At 55.5% G+C, this 20505-nt stretch overlaps 3 protein-coding genes across 3 annotated transcripts; 1 reads left to right on the top strand and 2 right to left on the bottom strand.

Moving 5' to 3' along the window:
• Positions 1 to 27: 27 nt before the first annotated feature.
• CDEST_01184 (Putative transcription factor Ste12, Zinc finger C2H2-type, Zinc finger C2H2 superfamily) lies at positions 28 to 3406 on the bottom strand. Its single transcript, XM_062917343.1, has 4 exons — positions 2969 to 3406; positions 1262 to 2909; positions 1103 to 1186; positions 28 to 894 (listed from the first exon to the last, which is right to left on the bottom strand). Exons 1-4 carry the CDS (start codon positions 3090 to 3092, stop codon positions 615 to 617), a joined length of 2136 nt encoding a protein of 711 aa, XP_062773394.1. The 5' UTR covers positions 3093 to 3406; the 3' UTR covers positions 28 to 614.
• Positions 3407 to 14554: 11148 nt separating this feature from the next.
• Positions 14555 to 17539, top strand: CDEST_01183 (uncharacterized protein). The gene is made up of 3 exons (XM_062917342.1): positions 14555 to 16185; positions 16240 to 17017; positions 17071 to 17539. Exon 1 carries the CDS (start codon positions 15118 to 15120, stop codon positions 15577 to 15579), a length of 462 nt encoding a protein of 153 aa, XP_062773393.1. The 5' UTR covers positions 14555 to 15117; the 3' UTR covers positions 15580 to 16185; positions 16240 to 17017; positions 17071 to 17539.
• A 1-nt stretch (position 17540) lies between these two features.
• Positions 17541 to 17982, bottom strand: CDEST_01182 (uncharacterized protein; the record flags this gene model as incomplete). The annotated part of the gene is made up of 1 exon (XM_062917341.1): positions 17541 to 17982. The coding sequence occupies one exon, from the start codon at positions 17980 to 17982 to the stop codon at positions 17548 to 17550; it is 435 nt and encodes a 144-aa protein (XP_062773392.1). The 3' UTR covers positions 17541 to 17547.
• Between the last annotated feature and the right edge of the window lie 2523 nt (positions 17983 to 20505).

Below are 20505 nucleotides of genomic sequence, written 5' to 3'. Positions count from 1 at the left end.
GCCTCCACCATCTCAGTACACAAGGGACGATATGATCAACATGTTTCAGCATTCAACTTTGCTTGGTGGTTCTGACATGCTGTGTAGCACTCTTCAGAGTTGCCGAACATTCTCTCCTTCCCTGGTATCATCCGGGCTTCCTGACAACTTTGTTTCTTCTCAAAGTGTGCCCCTCCAGCACAAAGGAAAAGAAACAAAATATATATATACATGTGCGAGTCGTTTCTCTTCTTCGCATATCGACCCTAAGCTCATGCATGAATCTCCCCTTTCGACGGGGTACAAATGCGCTTCGAGATCTTCCCAGTCTCTCCATACGCATTTCTATGTGTGCGAATTTCCTTTTTTGCGTCTGGGACCAATGGCCAGACTCGATGCTGAAAACACCAACTGGAAATGAAAAAGGATAGGGAGAATTTGTGCCAAAGGAGCAGCAGCCCAGTCGCTGACGCGTGCCGAAAAATCCATAGCTGGATGGATAAGAAAAAGAAGAATAAAAAGTCCCCGACCCATTCCGAACCGTTTGTCATAGCCATGCCGCCCTCTAAGTAACACCGTGTCGAACGAAACGTAACTCCAGTCGTAATGAGAACTTTAGCTCATAGGATGCCGTCTCACATAATGGCGCTCGCGTTCACTGCCGGTTGACTAATTGTCATCGGCATGCTGAGCGTCTGCAAGCTGTTGAACGACTGGGCCATGCCGTTGGACGTCGGCGGTGTTGAGCCGTTGGCAACGCCGTTGAGCGAAGCGGTGACGTAGGCGTTCTCCGAGTTAGGCGAGGCCTCCTCGAGGGAGCCGAGCTGGTCTTCGCCAGAGTACTCTTCCTCCTCCTCGCCGGAGAAGTTCAGAGCAGCCTCGCCGTTCTCGCCACGGTCATGAGTACGCTTGTGTCTGTGGAAACATCCAAGTCAGTCCATGCTGCTGCGCTAAGAGGATTCTTCCCCCCAAGTTGGTGGCTGCGTAATGATGATGTTGGTGCTGTGGCGTGGCGGTATGGACGTTTGGTGATCATCGCTCGGGGGACTCGTTCCACATTACAACAACTCTCTTGACAAAGGAAATGACAAAGGAAACGAGATGAAGGAAAGTTGGGGCATACTGTGCTAGGTTGTCTGATCTGGAGAATGCCTTGCTACAATAAGGGCAGATGTAGGGTCTTTCTTGTGTATGTGTTCTCACGTGTCTGGAGGTTTGGTCAGATTTCAGGCAGGTCGTCTTCGGTTGATGACAAATGAAAAAAGTTAGATCTGGTTCTTACCGCTTGAGGTGCTCGAGACGCTTGAAGAGGCGGCCACACGTGGGGATAGGGCAGGAGTGGGACTTTTGGGGGTAGGGTCCAAGTTCCATGACAGTCGCGGAGCGGGCTCTGCGGACGACGCCGTTAGGGCCCTGCATGCCAGGACGCGGAGCGCCGCCCATAGAACCGTCACCGGACATGTCATCGTGCTGAAGGTGGGAGTAGTCTTGCTGCTGGAGGGACATAGGGTTGAGAGCGGGGCTGCCCTCGACAGTGGACAGCGGGGTGCCGTGCCGGGACAGGTCGAGCATCTCCTTATGCTGCTGGCTTACCATGGACATGGCGGAGCTGCTGTAGGCAAGACCGGGTGGGGAGTTGTCTGCAGACTCGTCGCCTTCAGCCACAGGGCCGACCGATGCAGAGACCGACCGCCGGAGATCCGAATGTCTGTGCTGGTGCTGCTGGTGCTGCTGGTGCTGCTGTTGCTGTTGCTGTTGCGCAGCGGCGTGGACAGTGGCAGCAGCAATGGCCGACATTGGAGGGATGGACGAACGCCGTCTTCTCTGCTTGTATGTCGGGGATCCTTCAATGACAGAATAGACGTTGTTCGAGCCGTAGGCTCTCGAGAATTGAGGGCCAGCAAGGTTCGAGGGCGGAAGTTGAATCATGCCGTTGAGACCGTTGACGTTGCCACCCATGTGGTCGGGGATGGCAGTGTACAGGCCGGTCTCCTCGTTAGCAATGTAGGCAGGCTCGGCGGCCATGCCCAGAGCTTGCTGAGGCGGCGTGATGGGCTCGAAGGAAATGCCCCGGTTGCTGTAGTCCTCGTACTGAGAAGAGACGAACGACGGAGCGGGGGAGTACTCAAGGCCGTAGGCGGGCATCGAGGCGTGTCTCTGGTGGCCCTGGGTGATGGGGACACCGTTCTGGTTGTACTGGACGCGACCGTAGTCGGGCTCCCTCTTGACCATTTGCTGCGGGGGCATCTGCTGGGGCATGCCCATCGCTCCGTACGGCACCATGGCTTCCATGCCGTCCGACATGGGGGCTACGGACTGAGGGATCATTTGCGGCGGCGGCATGTTGTCCATGGGGCGCATGATAGGAGAGGTGGACTGGGACTGAGAGAAAGTCACCTGCTGGGCGTTGAAGGAGGACGAGTTGGCCTGCTGGGCCTTGGTGAGCTGCTCGTAGAGCGACTGAGACGAGTCGTACTGGAACGACAGAGCGGGTTCGCTGACGGCGACGGTGGTGGCTTCCTGGCCCATCTTCTCGCGCTTCAAATCCCGCTCGAGGGCGTCAAGAAAGAGTCTGTCGTGGGGCACGCTGTACCAGTAGAAGACCTTCTGCTTCTTTTGTGTCCGGATGCAGTTGTTCTTGTAAAGGAAGTCGAGGAAGGGGCTCTTGGGCTCTTCAAGAGAAGCATCAGTTCCCGACTTCAGATTTCTCAGGTCGGAGAAGATGCCCTCCTCGAACTTCTTGGAATTTTTGACCGGCCGGCCAAAGGCCTGGAATCTGAAAGAGAGACACCTGACAATGTCTGTTCCGGAGATGTGGAAGAGGTTGTTCCAGAGCACACACGAGACGTATTCGCCTGTAGGCAGGAGGAATCTGCGAATGTACTGGTCGGGCTGCCAGTCGACGGGTGCAGAAATGAGGAAGTATTTCACTGTCAAGATGCGTCAATTGGGGTGCACTCGGGAATGTCGATCTCAGTGCACGACTTACGATTATCAACCTGCTGCAGAGCAACCTGAGCGTCGTGGGGCAATGCTTGCTGGGCCTCGGTGCTCAGCATAAAGGTCTCTGGTTTTTGGGGGGCCATGCCCGCGGCGGCATGTTGTGAATACATCTTGTGTGATGGTCTAGGATGAGGATTGACGACGTATGTCGGTCGCGTCTGACCGGATCGACAGCGAGATCGCGCGGGTTGATCAACTCGGCAGTTGTTGGCGGAAATAGTTGAGAGTCAAAGAGATTTGCTATGTGAGAGACGAGGTTCGCAAATGCTGGCAAGAAGGCGCTGCCCTATTGGATGAGCCCGAATGAGAGGAACTGGTGTTTCGTTTTTGTGTTTTGTTTTCTTTTGGTTTTTTTGAGACGTTGAATCGAGTCCAGCCCGGAGAAAATAATCTTTTGTTATTGCTTGTTGGCACTACTGTTGACCAGCACGACCCAAACTCGACCTGTAGCGAATGGTGGGTGGTTTTCTACGCAGTTGGAAGACCGTCAAGGTGCTGCGAAGAGAGAATTGATGAATTGTTGATCGGCGCTTTCGGTCTCGAAGTGGAACCTCCAGGTCGAATGAATTAAGGGTTGTCGATGGGGCAATCCGAACAGGAGCGTCAATGGCAAAACAAGAAGCGATAAAAAGCTCGACGAAGGACCCCGCAGGAGCTGGTTGGCGACTAGACAAGAGGCTTGCTTGGGTGTGGTTCCGCAAGACGCGATGGGATTCGCGATGATGGACAAGCGTGCGACGGACAATGTCTGAAGTGTCGATGGGAGGGATGATTTGCCTCGGGGTTGGTCAGTCCTGATGAGATGGGAGGGAGACACGGGGGGTGGGAGGTATGTGCGGCTCCGACGAGTAGAGAAGGGGAAGAAGAGGAAGAGGGAAGTGGAGAGGAAGAATGGAAAAGAGGGAGATGGGAAGAAAAGAAGAGTCTTGTAAGAAGAGATATCAAAAGAGGTCGGGAATGGGAGGATGGTCTGGGGGTTTAATGATTTTGGACGGGGTGAAAAAGGGAGGGAGAGAGATGGTCGGGTTCCCGGCGGGACAGGTTCAGGTTCAAGCAGGGACAAGCAATGACAAGCGAAGCGGTGCGCGGGTGCTGGCGCTGGCGCTGGCGCTGGTGCGGTGGTAATGGTAGTGGTAATGGTGCCTTGGGTGGGAGGAGGACGAGGAGGAGTAGGGGGAGGAGAAGAGAGGAGCATGTACGTACACACACAGGAGTGGGAGTACATACGGATAAGACCAGCGGCAGCGGCAGCAAGGTACTAAGGTATGGTAGCAGCGCGTGGGGCGTGGCCGTGGCCGTGGGAGTGAGCCAAAGGCGGCAGCGGATGGGCGAGCGAGGGCACAGAGGAACAAGCCGACTTGGACAGCGACTGACTGACTGACTGACTGGATGGATGGATGGATGGGCCGGGTTGAGGAGGGTAAAAAGGCAGAGAGAGGTGCGGTGCAGGGTGGACGAAGGGGGGGAGGGTGTTTAAAGAAAAAAGGAAGGAGGGGGGTGTAGACGACAAAGAGGAGGGGGGGAGGAGGAGGAGGAGGAGCGAGGAAGGAGAGAGGCAAGCAGGGCAGGGCCAGGCAAGGTACCTCGCTGTGCGTACCTGACCTGGACCGAACTGGACTGGGCTGGTGGGAAAATCAAAAAAGAGACCTGGTTGAGAGATGGTGCCACGTCCACCCACAAGGACACACAATAACAATAACAACACGGGCCAAGAAGGCCAGGTTAGGTCGGGTAAGGTGTAGCGTGGGTGCAAGACAAGAGAAAGCGAGAGAAAGAGGGCAGGCGAGTGAAAGTGGGCTAGTAGTAAGTAGCCAGCCGGAACTGAAGTGGTGGTGGCATCAAGACGGAGATGTGGACCGGGGGCTTGATTGGCATGGTAAAAGTGGATAATCAGGAATTGGGCCGTGGATGGTATACCTACCTACCACCCGGACCGGGGGTGTGAGTGGAACGGATAGATGGGGTTGTGGAGAATGGGAGTTGGAGGGTGAGAGAGAGCGCGACAGGGTTGTAATGTAAGAGCGGGACCGAGAGGGAGGGTGGTGGTGGAGGTGGTGAGTGAGCGAGAGTGAGGGAAGGCAAGTGAAAGGCAACAGCGCGCGACAGGCACACATGGAAACGATATCTGGGCAGGCAAGGTACCTGCCGTAGTACGGATACAACACACCACTGATTTACAGAGAGAGGGGGAGAGAGACGACGACAACGGGTCAGGCTTTGGCGGGCAGAGGATACTGTATCGGCCTAGGACCTTAGAGCATCGAGCATGGTGCACCGTATTTGTCTTTCCGTCCCCTTCTCCTGTCTCTCTGGCGATAATGGCCCTCCGTGGTCGTGAGGTTGAGTCTACGAACCAGGGAGCGCGTGGTTCAGGAGCCCCGGGAGACAACGACGGCCCTTTCCCTTCTTCTTCTTCTTCTTCTTCTTCTTCCCCCCTTCTTCCTTTCTCCTCGGACTATTCTCATATGGTGCACACGACATGGCAAATGTCATGTAAGTTCTTGCATGTAAACCATCCCAACCAAAGGGTGGACGTTTTGGCAGTCATGAACAATATCCGAAAGCCCCTCGGCTGACTAGCCACACGGGCCTAGGGCTCTCGGGCGTGTTTGTGTGTGTGCTGTGCGAGATGAGGGAGAGAACGCGAACGACTGAGTCGAAAGAAGCGTCGTCGTGGATATGGATGAAAGTGGACGGCATCTCAGGCAGAGTGGATAGCCACCCGGCGCAAAAGCAGAGTGAATGAGTCTAGTAGCTCTCTCTTCAGTGCCAGAGGCGTGGCGGCAAAGACAACCCCCGAAAAAGGGAAAGGGGACTACCAAGTGGAGATGGTGGATGAGGGAGGAATGGGGAATGATGCGATAGTGCTGCTTGTTCCTGACGTCCTTCCTGGCGCCGATACTGGGTCATGCGAGTTGGTGCTACCGTGGAACGGTACTTTGTCTTCTAGCGGAGACGAGCCCAAAAAAAAAGCGTGTGAGCCGTCCCTTGTACCTGGCCCGGTCCCTCTTCAAGCCTGTTCCTGTTCCTGTTCTAGGAGGCAGAGAGACAGGTCGAGGTCGAAAAACTGAGGCGCAAGGGGGAGGTGCCGACTGAAGGCCCGCTTCTCTTGTGGATCGCCGATTGGCCGTACATGGAGGTAGCCTCCAGAAAACAGATTTGTTTTCTTTCCTTCGTCTTCCTTCTAGGCTGTGTTTGTGTCTCGTGCTGCGAGAGCAACTAACTCTCCGACTCAGGTATGCCGCTCGCTTGTCACGTATCTTCGGGGAGCGAGAGACACTTTCGATTAAAATCTTACAAGAAAGAGCAAAGCAAGCAAGCCCAAAAAAACAAAACACAAAAACACAAAAAGGACAGCCAAAAGGGGGGGGAGGCAGTTCCGTCTTGCCGTCGGCGTGGCCTTCGTGATAGGTCCTCCCGCCGCACGGGGCCGCTGCCCGGAAAGTGTAAAGACGAAGTGAGCGAGAAGCGAGAAGTGAGTTGAGCAGGTCTTGCTGCCAGGGTTAGACGATGGTCCAGCGGGAGAGACATGTATCTTCATGTCTCGTCCGTCCTCCCCTTCGGACACCATGGATTGAGTTGAGTCGGTCCAGGATAGGGTACTTTGCATTACAGAGCGAGTGCTGCAACACCGCAGGCTGCCCGCAGGCTGTGTGCGTCCCCAAGAACGACAGGCGCCATGCTGCTGCATTGAAGCAAAGCAGAGCAAAGCACAGCACCGCAACGCAGAGCCTGACAGAGCGGACAGCAGAACACTGACCGGCTTTGGCAGCGACACTGACAGGCACTGGCTCCCGCTCGTACACAGCCCGCCGTCGGTGGTCCCTTTTGCCTGAGTATTCTGCAGCTAAGGTGGAAAGGGCCATAACAAAAAAGGGGGTACTTTCGTGGACTATGACCGCTGAGCCATGTCAGTCAATCCGTTAGACAGTCAGACATGTCTCGCGCGGTCCACCATCCCCCCCCCCAAGAAGCATTGCCATGGTCCCGCCGGTGGCAGACGCGAACTCAACTGCGCTGGGTAGTGAGACTCTCAGCCAGTCAGTGACAGTCTGTCCCTGCGTCGCCGTCCCCCCCTAAAGTCCCATCCATCCATATCCCTTCAACACCTGTCTGTCGGCACTGTAAAAACCATGCAAGTGTCGTTGATAACCTTGCTCTACTACTGTCAGGGCCCTCATCTTGACAAGGCACGCACACATCATCCAACAAGAGAATCCGTAGCACACACACACACACAACTTCCCAAGGTGGCGAAGAAGCAAAAAAGAATGACACCCTCACTTGAACTGTAGTCTTCTCTTTCTGAACAGGCACCGTGATCCTAACGGCTTTTGCCCCAGTCAATGGAAAAACCGGGGATTTCTCGGGGATGGCGACCCGTTTCTCTCTTCTTGTTCTTGTTCTTCTTTTCTCTTCGGCAGAGGCTTGTCTTTCACGCTCTCCCTAAAAGAGTCAACACCTTATGGCCCCCCCGGCCCCGTCTCCAGGAAGCGAGAACGGCTTTTGGGGCCTTGGTGGACGGCCGGGCCTTCCATCTCCACTGTTCCCCTCGGGATTAATATGCGCTCCCTTCAAGCCGCTTCCGACGTGTCTAGCAGCAGATCATCGCGCCCCCTCTTCCTCCATCGCCGAGCGCCGCCACCACCGTCGCCCATCAAGCCCGCTTCCAAAGGTTAAAAGGCCGGCGCCGGACCTAATCTCGATAGTCCAGGGGAATCTCATTTCCATCCTGGTGCAGATATGCCCATCATCGATAAGGGTGGGAAAGGAGGGATTCGCGCGTGCCAATCAACTCTAACCTGGCGTGACAAGCCCGTCTCCCCCCTAAAGACCCAAATGCTGGATCGATACACAATCATCGTGCCATCGGACGCCCGGCCGAGCTGCCATTTGGCTCCATCCATCCATCCAGCCCACCCAACCACCCGTGCGCAATGTGTGGGAACAAATGGAAAGGAAAAAACAAAAGAAGAAGGAAAAGAGAAGGGGGGTGTGCCCAAAATTCCTCCTCTTCCTGCCCAGCAGATGGGCGCACTATAGAAATGGGTACGCATGAGTTCGCAAAGTGAACGGACTGCCGGGGTGTGCCATGGCACGTAATCGAAAAAAAGACTGGGGGGGCCACGGAGCAGGGGTTGAAGGGGGGAGGGGGAAATGGAAAATCGAGCGACGGAGTTTATTGAGGAAGATCTTCTCCTTTTTGCGGGTAACTTGCCCTGAGCTCTACGGTCGTCGTCATGCCTTTTTTTTTTTTTTTTTTTTACTCGCTTCTTCCATGGACTTCCCCTTTGCAGGCAGCCCTACTGCACTGAACGTATACATACGAAGACGCAGTGCAAGATTACGTTTTCCGTTCGAAGTGTTGCACTCCAACCCCCCTATTTTCTAGTCCTGTCCATAGTGTCCAGGAGGTGATGCTCTCCATTTGCTGTCGTTGCCCGTTGAAGATGGTTTGGCTAACAGCGTCTGGCGGTTGATGAGACGGCCACTTGGTCGTCAGTCTCAGGACGCTGATTGGACACATGGCAGAGGTGGCTTGACTATGCGGATTCATGCTGGAAGCCACGGAATACCGATGAGACAGAAAAGGTGAGAAAGTACAGATACATAGATGACGGTCGTACTGGCTAGGATGGTTGCTGGCAGCGGAGGGGACCAGGAGAAAGATCCGACCGTGAGCGAGACCTAAGCGTGTGCGCTTTAGAGTCTTTACCGGCAGCCAGCGACAAGCTGATGACCGACTTGCTGAAGCCTGAAGGACGTCGTCCGGAAGGCCTTTGTCATGGATATCCCGGCTCCGCTATGGGCAAGGTCTGTAGTTACTCTTCTTCTGGGTCCAGCTGACTTTGGAAGGAATGTAAACGGGGGAGGATGATAATAATGACAATAATAATAACAAGAGATACTAATAGCTATACACCCTTTCTTGATGATTGTAGGAAATGTGGCTCTGAGTACTGTTACATTGGCTCTTCCATCGTTCCTCCTAGACGGATGTGTCAGTCAGTCCAAACAGGCGAGCTTGTTTGTCCTACTATACCACAATCAGCCCGGCTATTGGAGATACATCGTGAACCTTTGATTCATGTGCAAGAATCTCCCAATGATGCCAATGATGGTGGTCCACTCGGACACACACTCGCGTTCACACTCGCCCTCCAAGATATGGGTCAAGGGCACATCAGGGATCTTGTCCGAGTTGCATCCATTTTGCTGTTGTTGTTTGTAATGACGGCAGTGACCGTATGACAAACCACCGGTCCAGAAACAACATATTGAAGGGGTTTGCTAGAAGAGGTAAGGCAAGTGGACCCTGCTCACCAAACTATGCGGGAATGGGAACGAGGCTTCGTCGGAGACCACGGAAGTTCGCTAACGACAGGGACGACATCTTGGTTTTTTTGAGAAGGGGAGGGGGGGTGGTAAGACTGGGAGACCAGGACGGTACCAAAAGTCTCATTTATCCTTCTGTCGGGATTTGACATGTCTCCTGCACACAGCCATATGGATAGGTGCAACGGCACGGCAGGGAGACAAGTCATCGCATCCCGCGAACTCTCCCATTGTCTTCCGCGAACCGGAGCAGGCGAGGCCCTTGCAGCGGGGCCGCCCGACTCCCAGATGGTCTTTGCAGAACGAGATCCGGAGCCGTGTTTCTTGCCTGCAGGCTGCATTGGATTTCCGAAAACGAAGCCACAATTGGAACGGCCCAACGGGACAAAGAAACCTAGGGTTCGCAATAGGAGAAAAGGAAAGGGGGAGAGAGAAAAAAAAAAAGGTTTAGACGGGGGCCTGCTAAAGAACGGCAATCCATGCCCCAGTGTTGTCGTGCAGGTCATCAGGAAAGATGAGGAGATTGCCCAACAATCTCCACATACAATATCGCTTGATTTGGGGGGTCTGGCTCCACAGCAGCTTGGCCATCTGCTCAAGTGCAATGCGTGCAAGGCGTGCGATGGCTGCAATAGTTGACGCATCGCTGTCATTACTTGCTAAGATTGCCTTCTCCTGAACCATCACAGAGAGGACCACGGACGAATCCGCCGTTACGCCGTAGCGGCCGAAGACGACGACACCGGTGAGATTCGCTCGGTCCGAGCACCTCGTAGTTTGATGGGACAAGAGCACCTAACAGCTGTCGTCTGGCACATTAAGACGCAGCTCGGACGAGCATGGCTGAATGCCACCGCCATGCGCTGGAGCCTGGGGTAAAGCCAAAGTGACTTGCAGCACGCCAAACCGTTGAGGCTGCAAGGAGGAGATACTGGAACAGGTTGCAACACCAGCAGCCTTCGTTGCGGGTCCATTGAAGCCTGTGCAACAACGTGGCTCCCTCTAGGTAGGGTCAGGTCGGCTATGCTCCCTTTCTCGACAAGCGTCAATTGCGCGACAGATGGTGCCGAAGAAGTTCGGCTGGTCATCTCATCAAGAGGCTCGTGTTATGCCCCTGAAGGAACGTGAGGCGCTACCTCCCATGGGATGCCGTTGCCACCAGCCGAGGGTTGAAATGGCAGGTCCGAAATCCTGATGTCGGTGACGGTAGCCGTACGATAGTGGTTGATGGATGGATCGGCGGGCTACTCCGACGACAAGACTACACATGCCTACGAGTGTGACCTGCAGCGTTTGCCAGCTGCCACCGGCTTGCTCGGACTGACCGTACTTTTGTCAATGTTTGGGAGTCGGCGACAACCGTTGGAGAGCCGTTGGCGAAATGTCGTGGGCCTCATGTGCTCTGCTCTCTGCATTCCTCGTCAAGGCCTTCTTCAATCTTCTTTGCAGCCCTGTCGCCATGAGAATTGGTCCGCAAACGTCCCTGTCTGAGTGCGGAGAGACAAAGGAGATTGACAAGTCCAAGACAGTGGACGGCGCTACCACATAGCGAAGTGAGCCATCATCAGACTGCATTCAGAACGGCGCACCTTCTCATCTCAGTCCATTCTCAGCACGTGGTGTAGTGTACGACACCCGCGAAACGCTGACATGTTGGCAAATTCCGCGGTGGTCTGCCGGTGGTTGCGACTGGATGTCCGTTGGTTGCTGGATGATTGTCGCTCGCCGGGTCGGTGTATGAATCAGCTACCGTGCGGCCCGGCGCGTTGCTGATGAGTACAAGACCAGTCGTAGGGAAACCGAAAAAGCCACACCCAAGTCGGAAAGGCGAGGGTGACGCCGAAATGCGCCAGGGCCATCTCGCCAAGCCCGTTCTTGAGTGGCTGTCATTGTGCCGAAGTGGAATCTTTTTCGGTTTCTTGCCTCATATTTTAGGCCAACTATCTTGGTTTAACAGCAAGCCCGCTACGGTACGTACATGAGTCGCCTCACATGGAAACTGCGTGTCGCTGCCGCAGACTTCATTGCCTAACCCCTGCAAGTGATGAAACATGCCTGGCGCATTGCTTCAGAAAATAGCGTGGGCAGCTAGTGCTCAGAGCTAGCCCGCTTTCGGCACTCTCTCCTTGCAAAGTTACAACCACTGCCCTCCAACCGCTCCCCTCACACCCCTCGCGTGCGCCTCTCTGGGGACGCTCGCTTGCTTTCGTCGAGTCACGAGCATGCACCAGACCGACTGCGTCCCGCTTGACACGAGATGATCTGCTGCCGTCCACGACGATTTGGGGCCAAAGAACCGTTAAGTAAAGCAAAATGTGCCTTTGGTTTCTGATGGAACTATTGGGCGACCTTACACCAATTGAGTCGACTACGACCAGTCTCTTCAAATAACCTCCCAGACCTACGTCAACATTAGAGGCTAGCAGGCCACACATCTCGCAGGCCACTGGCGCTCGTCCCCCATCAATTTTCATGCAGAGCACTTTGCGCTCCGATACTGGTCCGCAGCTTTTTGCTTCTTGTGCGTTGAATACACAGCGTCGGCTCCGCCTTTGTCTTGCCTGCACGGTTCGGCTCTCTGGGCTTGCCAGCATCTGCGCGGTGTCGTCAACAGGGGCCCTTGAGTCGCGCCTTACCATCTGACTGACTAAGGGCACGAAAGCGGTCGTCGTATGGGGATCTCGGGGCCCTGGGCGGTGCCGTTTTAACTTTTGCCATCCGATCCGGGCAGGGCTTCGAACGGACCTTTACGGTGCTGTAGACGACTTACGGAACACCGCCCTCGCCTGTTACTCCCTCTATATGCACCGCGGACATGAACGTGACGGAGTGGAACTTTCGGAAATCATTCGCCATCATAGTCCGGATGGAACCGAACAACATAACTCTGCGGTAATATATTCGCTTTGCCCATCGAATTGGCATAGTTGGTTCGACAGACTTGAAAGATCTATGGGCTATCGCGATGGAGGGATAAGGCCGCAGTCGACATGGGCTATGGATGAAGGTTCGACCCATGGATCAGGATCACGACGCAACGAAATGGGGGCGACGGCCGAACCTCGGACGGCAGCACTGTGCCTCCATGCAAGGTACGAGATCCCAAGCATCAACCTACAAATGCCTCGACAAGACGGCAAGCCGGCGTTTTTGCGCAGTGGGGAGATTTTTTTGGGGCGGCGTGTTGTTCATGGATGATGGACCATGGTTGTGTCTGTTTGATCACCCTGCCAGAACGCAACGCACGCTACCCCGACCTTTCTGAAACCCTAAGCCAGCAGGTGCCAGGTGCAAGTCTGTGGCTCGAGGCCGAACGTGCAGTGCGCTTAGCCGTCTTTTTCTTTTTCTTTTTCCGGCGTGGGCGAGGATGGTGGTGGTGACGGTGGTGGTAACATCCATCATGTCCAAGCAAAGCAAGTCCACACCGGGTCCACGTCGAGGTCTGGGTCTATATTCGGAGAGAAGACGGCGACCAGCCGTGTTCAGTGCAGCCGGTCAGGTCGTGAGAGTTCACGTTGACGGCTGTCGACTAACCGCACGGCCGGGCCATTATCTGCCTGTCTGGGAAGTGTTGTCTACAGTGTATTCTTGAGCTGTCTTTCAGACGTCTCTTTCCATCCGTTAATGCTACGGCAAAGACGATCCAAAAGGGACCGTTAGGGTTGGGGAATGAAGTATACCGTTCGGCTCCCGGACTTGAATGCAACTCAAGCAAGCGACGAGGACGGAGATATGACCAGAAAAGGAAAGTTCTCCTCACTGCTGAATGCTATGTTCCCATCTGCAGAGCCCCTCCGCAATCTTAAATGTTTACCGTCTTCTGCATTCTTGCACCTAGCGGCAAACAATAGAGGGGCATCGGGGAGCTCGAGAATACTTTACGACGATCCCTCAACTCCTGACAGTGACAGGCGCATCCTTACCCATGGCATCCTGACCCATGCGGATGGCTTCGCGAGACTTCCGCCGAGAATTCTGCGATGGATTGGTCGAGGGGGTCGAATTCGGCCGGAAGGTGTGCGACGACGCATAGACCAGTTTCCTAAGCTGGCCATCGCATCGCGTTTACGTGCCCAAGGCCGGAAGAAGGTGTCTACGAATCAGGTTCAGTTTGCTGAAGGCATCAATGTCTGCTGCTATTTTTGAGTCCGTAGTGTGGGTAACTGGACCTCATCACACACACATGCTGGACCTGTGGACCGTCCCAAGAGCCCAAAACGCGCGCGTTCCTTCACAGTGCTTACCAGCGGTGGCTGGCGATTCCGGCCCTCCCCTCGGCACGCGGTCACCACGTCGATGTCCATGTTTTCCGAGATGGCATCGTGTGGGAAGAGAGAGAGGTTCAAGACAAGGCGTAACGCCCGAGGAACGCGGGTCGATTGGGATCGTTCCCACCAAACAAACCACCAACGGAGGTTTTTTCCTTCGTGGAGCAGCACTAGGCCACATGCCAGCATCTATCCGTTGAGAGAAAATGGTGATCAAGTCTAGACCCCTCGGCGCTGGGGTTTTAACTTCGTACCATTCGTCATATCGTGGGCCCTGTTTGACCAGTGAGCAACCCAGACATGCTTGCTCGTACAGGTACAGGTAGTCATAAACCCCATGGATCATGGTCAAGCCAGGGTACGGGAGAAAAAGGAAAGGAGAAGGTGGTCATGGGCGGCCATGGTCACTTGGAATGAGGCCTTGAGGATGAATGGGATGGGAACCCGGGATCCAGCTTCAGACGAGACGGGACGCTGCCAGTCGGGTCGTGCTGACTGATCCCGTGTGGGCAGTTTCAGAAATGGACCCTGGGTGGACCCGGTCTGAGCTTAAGCCGCGAGGCCAATCAACATCCTGAGTAGCTAGACCTACAAGCGCTGTGGGAGCTCCTCAGGACGCTGATTGGCTCCCTCAGATTCACTCCGTCATGTCAAGTGGGGCTGGCCTTGGTTGCTCTCACAACCTGCAAGTGGTCCCGTCGCTCAACCCCATCCACTCATTCACTCATGCACTCGCCTTTGCTTCCTCTGACCTGGTCTATCTTTGGTCTCCGTCCCTCTCCCTTCCCGTCCCACCTATTAGACTGGACCACACGCACATCATGACTACGGACACGCTCGCCTGCATCACACCGGACCTAGCTGGGCCAGAAATAGCTTTTGCTTTTTCAAGCCATCTGGGAAGTGTTGCACGGCGCATGCGGGAGTGAGATCGGGTCGCAGAACCTTTGGCCGCCTCGCCCTGGCCCCGGTGCGTGCCCGGCGGTTGCTGAGATTACCTGCCAGCCGTTCACATCAACCACATCTCATCGATTCTTTCACACCGCATCAGCTTCTGTCCGTCCTCCTCTTTAGCGTGCCTTTCCCCGCCTTCCTGACGAGGGGCACCGGCCACCAGCCACCAGCAGGTCGAGGACTTTTGACGCCGACGCGGTATTTGATATTGATGACACAGAATTAGAAACATCACAGGCGACGTGGCGACTTGCTCGCCTACCTGCGTGGGCATGGAGGGAGAAACATTGACGTCCTGGTTGCCATGCTCAGCCGTCATGGGGAATCGTCCAGCATTGACACGCTGCGAGGAACGACTCCAACGATGAGATGAAACCTGGACTCCCGGGGGCCGAGAGGGAGCGACGGGGATCTGGGCATGCCGGCAGTCGACCTTGGCCGGCTTCACCAACACTCGCGCTACTGTCACCTTTTCTCCGGCGGCGGCGGCGGCGGCGGTGGCTAGTGGACGGTGACTGTCGCCACCGCCGGCGTACCTGCCGCTAACCTGTCAGACCTGCACAATAATACCCGACCAATGTGGGCGAGTCCCACCGACTACTGCAGAAAGAAAGAAAAAGATACGTCCTTGTACGCCTTGCGCGCTGCATCCGAGGTCGTTGATATGTCGATATCCCGGCCAACACAGGGCTGCGCCGGGCGACGAGCGACGAATACCTGTACAGACACAGCAATCACAACTCATCCATGGATGGGCCACAGGATCTCAAGTCCCTGGAGGCCTGGGGTCAGCTCGTCGAGGGGAGGGGTGGTCTACCAGACTCTGAGCGAATCTGAAACGACAGGGGAGAGGTGGCTGATCTTCCTCGCCTCGCCGAGTTCGACGAAACATGACACTTTCGACGTCGACTTTATCGTCCGGACCCGTGGTGGGCACCACGACAACCTCAATGGGCAACGCAACGCCCACCAGAGCGTAGCGTGCCGCCCGCCCGCCTCCCATGGCAACATGGCCAAGCAAAGTATGATTCGTGCATGAGCTTGCCCATCTGGTATTTAGTGCGGATCTCTGGGGCCCGGGGCAAGCAGAAGCTGCGGTGACGGCGGAGAATCACCGTAAACGATGCAACACCAGCATGCACCCAGCCATCCGTTCCCATTCCCACCGCGGGTTTTCTCGACAAGTCTCCCCTACCCTTGCTACGTCGATGGCTAGTCCTCTGGCGTGAGCACGACCGACAGCTCGTGTTGATGTCAACCGGCAGCTCTTCCCCATTTTTTTCACTGCAACCGGCGAGTTTGTTCACTTGCGGGCAACCAGGGCTTCGCCGCCTTGCCCTTTGGTCTGGAAGCATGGAGGTGTGCTTGAGCCAATGTTGTGCAGCACCCGAAACACGGTGAGAGGGGCGGCTTTCAGGTACATGAAACACGGGCGACGACCTTTTGGGTACATGTCACATTGTCTTCCAGAACGATTTGGGGCAGCGATCACTCGTCCATGTCAGCTTTGAGCACGCTCGCTCAGCTCTCGAGGTCTGCCAAACGAAGGGATCTCCCCAGCAAGGCTGGGTCTGGACGAATACATCGCGCCCCCTGCTTAGGGAGCTCACGGTCCTTTTGCAAGGTATCTCGCTGGACTATTCCGGTTGGTTCAACTACGTTCCGGCACCACTAATGGAATCCCGCTGATGATGACAAGGAGGACGACGCCGACGACGACCGACTGCCCAAGTTGCTAGAGGAGGGGTATCAAGGCCCTCTCGACGAGCTCCGCTGTCACAGATCCTGATGACGGGAACGGACGGCCAACCAGGAGATATCGAGGACACGGACTGGGGTGCTTTTCGCCTCGAGCCTCGCGGGTCGAGGCAGGCAGCTGGACGGCTACAACTCGACTTGTAACGCAACACCTTTACCCGCACGAACTAACTAAGACGTTCCACTGGTATGCATGTCTTCTCGAATCATGTTAGTCATAAGCTCTGTTGCGGTGCGGACGCCCGCCAGTCCCTTACTCGGAGCTAGAGACTGGATTGATATCACAACGCCATCTCCCAAGTGCGGACGAGGCATCAGCTGGCCAGTGTCAGACAGATCCCGACTTGGACATGCCATTTTACTAGGAGCTCTTATTTTTGGCCATATCTCAAACTTGACGGCATCTGCCATCAAATCTTTCCATCCATACCACCGCCACCTCTGCTGCCCACCGTTCTTGTTTCACATCGCCGCGTTTGTTTCGCCGCCTAACAGTCCCACGAAAAACGAGGATCTGTGCCTGAATCATTCGCGTCAACCCACCACGCACCGTCCTCCTCTATCCAGCCCTCATCCGAAGCGGTAAACATTTGGTTAGGTCGGTTCCTGCAGGGCATGGATTGCGCATACTTCGCCCACGGTGGTGATGTGCTTTGACGCTGTGACCGAGTTGCACAGGTACTACTCGGGCAAATATCTGAAACCTTGACAGACGAATTGTCCATTGTTTTTCGCAACTACCAGACGTCCCCCCCTCCCCCTCCCCTCTTAGGCGCCCACAGTGTCGAACTCGACCCGCCTCGTGGCTCTGATATGCCGCCTGCCTTGACTGCTCTAGTCATCGTCTGTGGATGAGAAAGCGCCGACATAGCCTTCCGAGCTGCATGGAATCCTTCTATCTCGCAACCGAACTTTACCTCCGTTACCGGTTCTTCCTACCCGTCTGTCCGTAGCCCTTTTCCCCCAGCAAATCCTGCTACCCAGCTGTCAGTCTGCGCCACTGCCGTCTGCTGCTTCCAAACGAACGGCTGCGCTCTTGGACTGGAAAGCCTATCAAGCCAGACCTTGTCATGTGGGCAAAACATTCCTCCCGCTTTCCGCCACAGCTCAAGGTCTGCATCCACATCCCAGCCATGATCTTCCAGACCCAGGTCTTCCCAGATCGAGGCGCTCCCTTGGCCTAGCCTCGCCGGTAGACCCCTGAGCGAGATCGACTCCTGAAACCGCAGCCCTCGTCCGCCTGCGGCCGCTATTGGTGCATGCCACCCTGAGGCATAAAGATCTGTAGACGCTCAGACTTGGGACACCGGCCGGTGCAGGGAAGCACCGCTCTTGCGTCCAGTTGACTCGCTGGTCCCTGAAAAAGGGGTGGCCTGCCGGGTGTGGCCTCCGACTGGCTGGGGGGCGGGATGGCGAGGATGTGAGGAATCAAGAAAACGCAACTCGATGGAGCGCTCCTTCCCCTGCACGTGGCGTCTGGTGAACTCTCGGGGGAGGGAAGGTTTGCCGAGTCCTTCATGCCCTCGCGCTTGGCGTTGGCAAGGCTGGGTCGATCATTGAGGTGGAGGACCGGAGACTTGGGGGCGAGGACCTGGGAGACAAGGGAAAGGGAGGCGAGGGGAAGAGAGGAGCAGGTTGTCATACGCTGTGCTGCCCTCGTCCTCTCGGTGTTGTGGCCGACCATGGTGCAAGTCGGGGGTCAATGGCGACGGAGAAGGCAATGGCCGCCACCCTTCGGTGTCTGAAGATGTCTTGCCGTGGCATGACGACTGCGTTGATGGCCCCGGTCCATGGCATCAGCAGACCTCAATATGCCGTTCTTACTCTCTGCCGCTGTTCGTTCTCTACCCTCCCTCTCCCGGCACTTGTTGGTCTTGCTTTGAAGGGTTCAGTCGGTTCGGAATTGGACTGCAACCCCCAGTTCACGTAACATGACTCCGGAGCGCATGGGCAACTCCTTGCCCTTTAGAGTTGTGTCTTTTCCTTCCCCCCCGGGGGCCGACATTGCCTGCCGTCATGTGCCGCCCCGAGGCTCCCTACATCATGGGGCAACTCATGGGGCAACAAGACAAGGGAAGCGGACCACATTGCGAGTCGTGGGCCGGCCGACGTAAAGCGTGCGAGAGTTTTGCCTGCTTCTGGAGCGTGTGGCCACGCGAGAGGGATGCCGATATGGATATCAAATGGAGCAAGTCGCTGCCCCTTGCGCAGGCAAACCGCGCTTGGCAAGGAACAAATCAGGCGGGATCGCGAACAGCATTGTTGTCCGGTTGCCGGCGGAGTTCTTGGCCCTCGTGTGATCTGCGATTAGACTCTGGCTCCTTTTTTTTTTTTTTTTCCCTCCTTCTAGAACGGCCTCGCTTTCTCGTTTTCTCCGGACGAAAAGGGTTGGACACGGTGGGCATGGACCAGAACAGGTGGTACGAGGTTGTGACTGGCTCTTCTTCTTGTTCTTGTTCTTGTTCTTCTACCCGACGTGCCGAATTCTTGACGGATCACTCCGTGACTTTGGAAGAGGAGGGAGGCAATGGGTGGTTTGGTTCGCGTCAGCCTCCCCCCTCTGGCTTTGCTTGGTTGAGTGAGGCGGACTGGCCGACCAACAGTGTGCCCGTGCGGAGGGCGAAAAAGGCAAAAAGAGGGAAACTCGCCCCAACTACAGGGAGAACTCTGTTCCCCGTCTCTCCTGGGCGGTTGGCCAGTGGTTGGACCATTGCAGTACAATGACGAAGCCCGGATCTCCCTTGGGGGAGGGAGTTATTCGGATGTTGGAAAGTCGGAAAGTTGGGTTGGGTTTGGCTGATCATCGCATGCTGTGCCCGTGTGCGGAGTTCCACGGGTATCCAGCTCTCAGTCGACATGCGCGAAGGTGGGCGCGCTGCTCAATGTGTGTAGGGGAGGTTGACTCGAGGGCCCTTGATGATCTGATGTTGGAATCGGATCGGGTTGTGGGTTGCACGCTGGCAGCCGGATGAGTGAGAGGAAGGGGGGGGAGGGGCATCGATCATGTCCGGCGACGGTCTCCCTTCCAGGGCTTTACCCAACTTGCGGCCCTCTCGCCCATAGTGTACACATAGGTGCGGGTTGTCTGAGTCGTTCGTTTTGTCATAGAGATACCAGTTGACGGCGAAGGAAAGGGCTGCTTGGCCGGACCAGCTGTCAATCCTTTTCTAGAGAGACCTTTTCTGTTTTGGTTGATTGGGGGCATAGGCAGTTTCCTAGTTTCCTGCCGCCTCAGATGTCGCCCCCTCCCCGTCGCACCCCCCGATAGGAGCTGACTCTTGCTCGAACGACTTGTCTCGCCGTATGCAATATGACGTTGACGTACTCTGGAGATGACGGTGATGGGCCCCGACGACGATTGTCAGCCGTGTCATTTGCTTGTTTGTCGACGCTGGGGAATTAGGTTTGATTTCGAGGTTACGAATCATGGGTGGTCTCTTGGCTGTCGATCAGGTTTCGTTATTTGCTGAAGCTGGTGGACACCATCCGTGTGGGATAATCGTGTACGTTCGCAGACCCTATGCGGTACAGAGTGAATCTGTAAGTCTCCGTAGATGCCCTTGGGGCTTTAGTCGCTGCTGGTATTGGTCCCATCCTGCAAGTCCAGCATCGGTGTCTTTCAACCCAGCCTAAGCAGCTCGATATCTTAACAAGTTGATGGTGGCCTAAGACAGCCTACGTATGAGTGGTAGAATACAACCTCGGCCTTAGTCTCATCTACTACGAGGGATCTCTATGTCAGCCAAGAGGCGTTTTTTTCACATGTTTGGATGCTTGCTCAAATGAGGCTTGCGACTTTGCAATCCTGCCAGAGGCTATACTCACGATCAACCGGGGAAGCGAAACAACCGGAAGCCCGTCGTTTCAGTTAGATAATCACCACCTACATGTAGATCACAACCAAGTTCCAACACAAGTGTGATCTTGTCACCATCCTGATGTCTTGTGATTACGTCCCGGGTCTCGTTGACGACATCTCTAGCTCCGTCAAAGGAGAACCGGCTGGCACGATCTTGTCCAGTCCCTGCTCTCCGGCAACAAGACCGCCCATCCTCATTCTGTACAGAAAAGGTCTGTGAGGAATTTTTAACCGGGTAAACATGCTGCTCGCTTCATTGTGGCTCTCCTGTGATACCACCTCACATGCTTCATGCTGATATTTGGCGTGTTGAGACACCCTGTTCTGACACCAGGCATCGTCGCCTCC

This window comes from Colletotrichum destructivum, chromosome 1 (genome assembly GCF_034447905.1).
Source record: "Colletotrichum destructivum chromosome 1, complete sequence".
NCBI lineage: Eukaryota > Fungi > Ascomycota > Sordariomycetes > Glomerellales > Glomerellaceae > Colletotrichum > Colletotrichum destructivum.
This window is presented reverse-complemented; position numbering and strand designations above follow the sequence as displayed.

Bases quoted from the DNA above. Each gene is read 5' to 3' on its own strand.
- CDEST_01184 (XM_062917343.1), bottom strand. From the start codon at position 3,092: ATGTATTCACAACATGCCGCCGCGGGCATGGCCCCCCAAAAACCAGAG. The intron at 1,187-1,261 runs GTAAGAACCAGA...CCAAACCTCCAG, and splicing joins CGTCTCGAGCACCTCAAGCG to ACACGTGAGAACACATACAC. The intron at 895-1,102 runs GTATGCCCCAAC...ATGTTTCCACAG, and splicing joins AGATCAGACAACCTAGCACA to ACACAAGCGTACTCATGACC.
- CDEST_01183 (XM_062917342.1), top strand. From the start codon at position 15,118: ATGTGGGCGAGTCCCACCGACTACTGCAGAAAGAAAGAAAAAGATACG.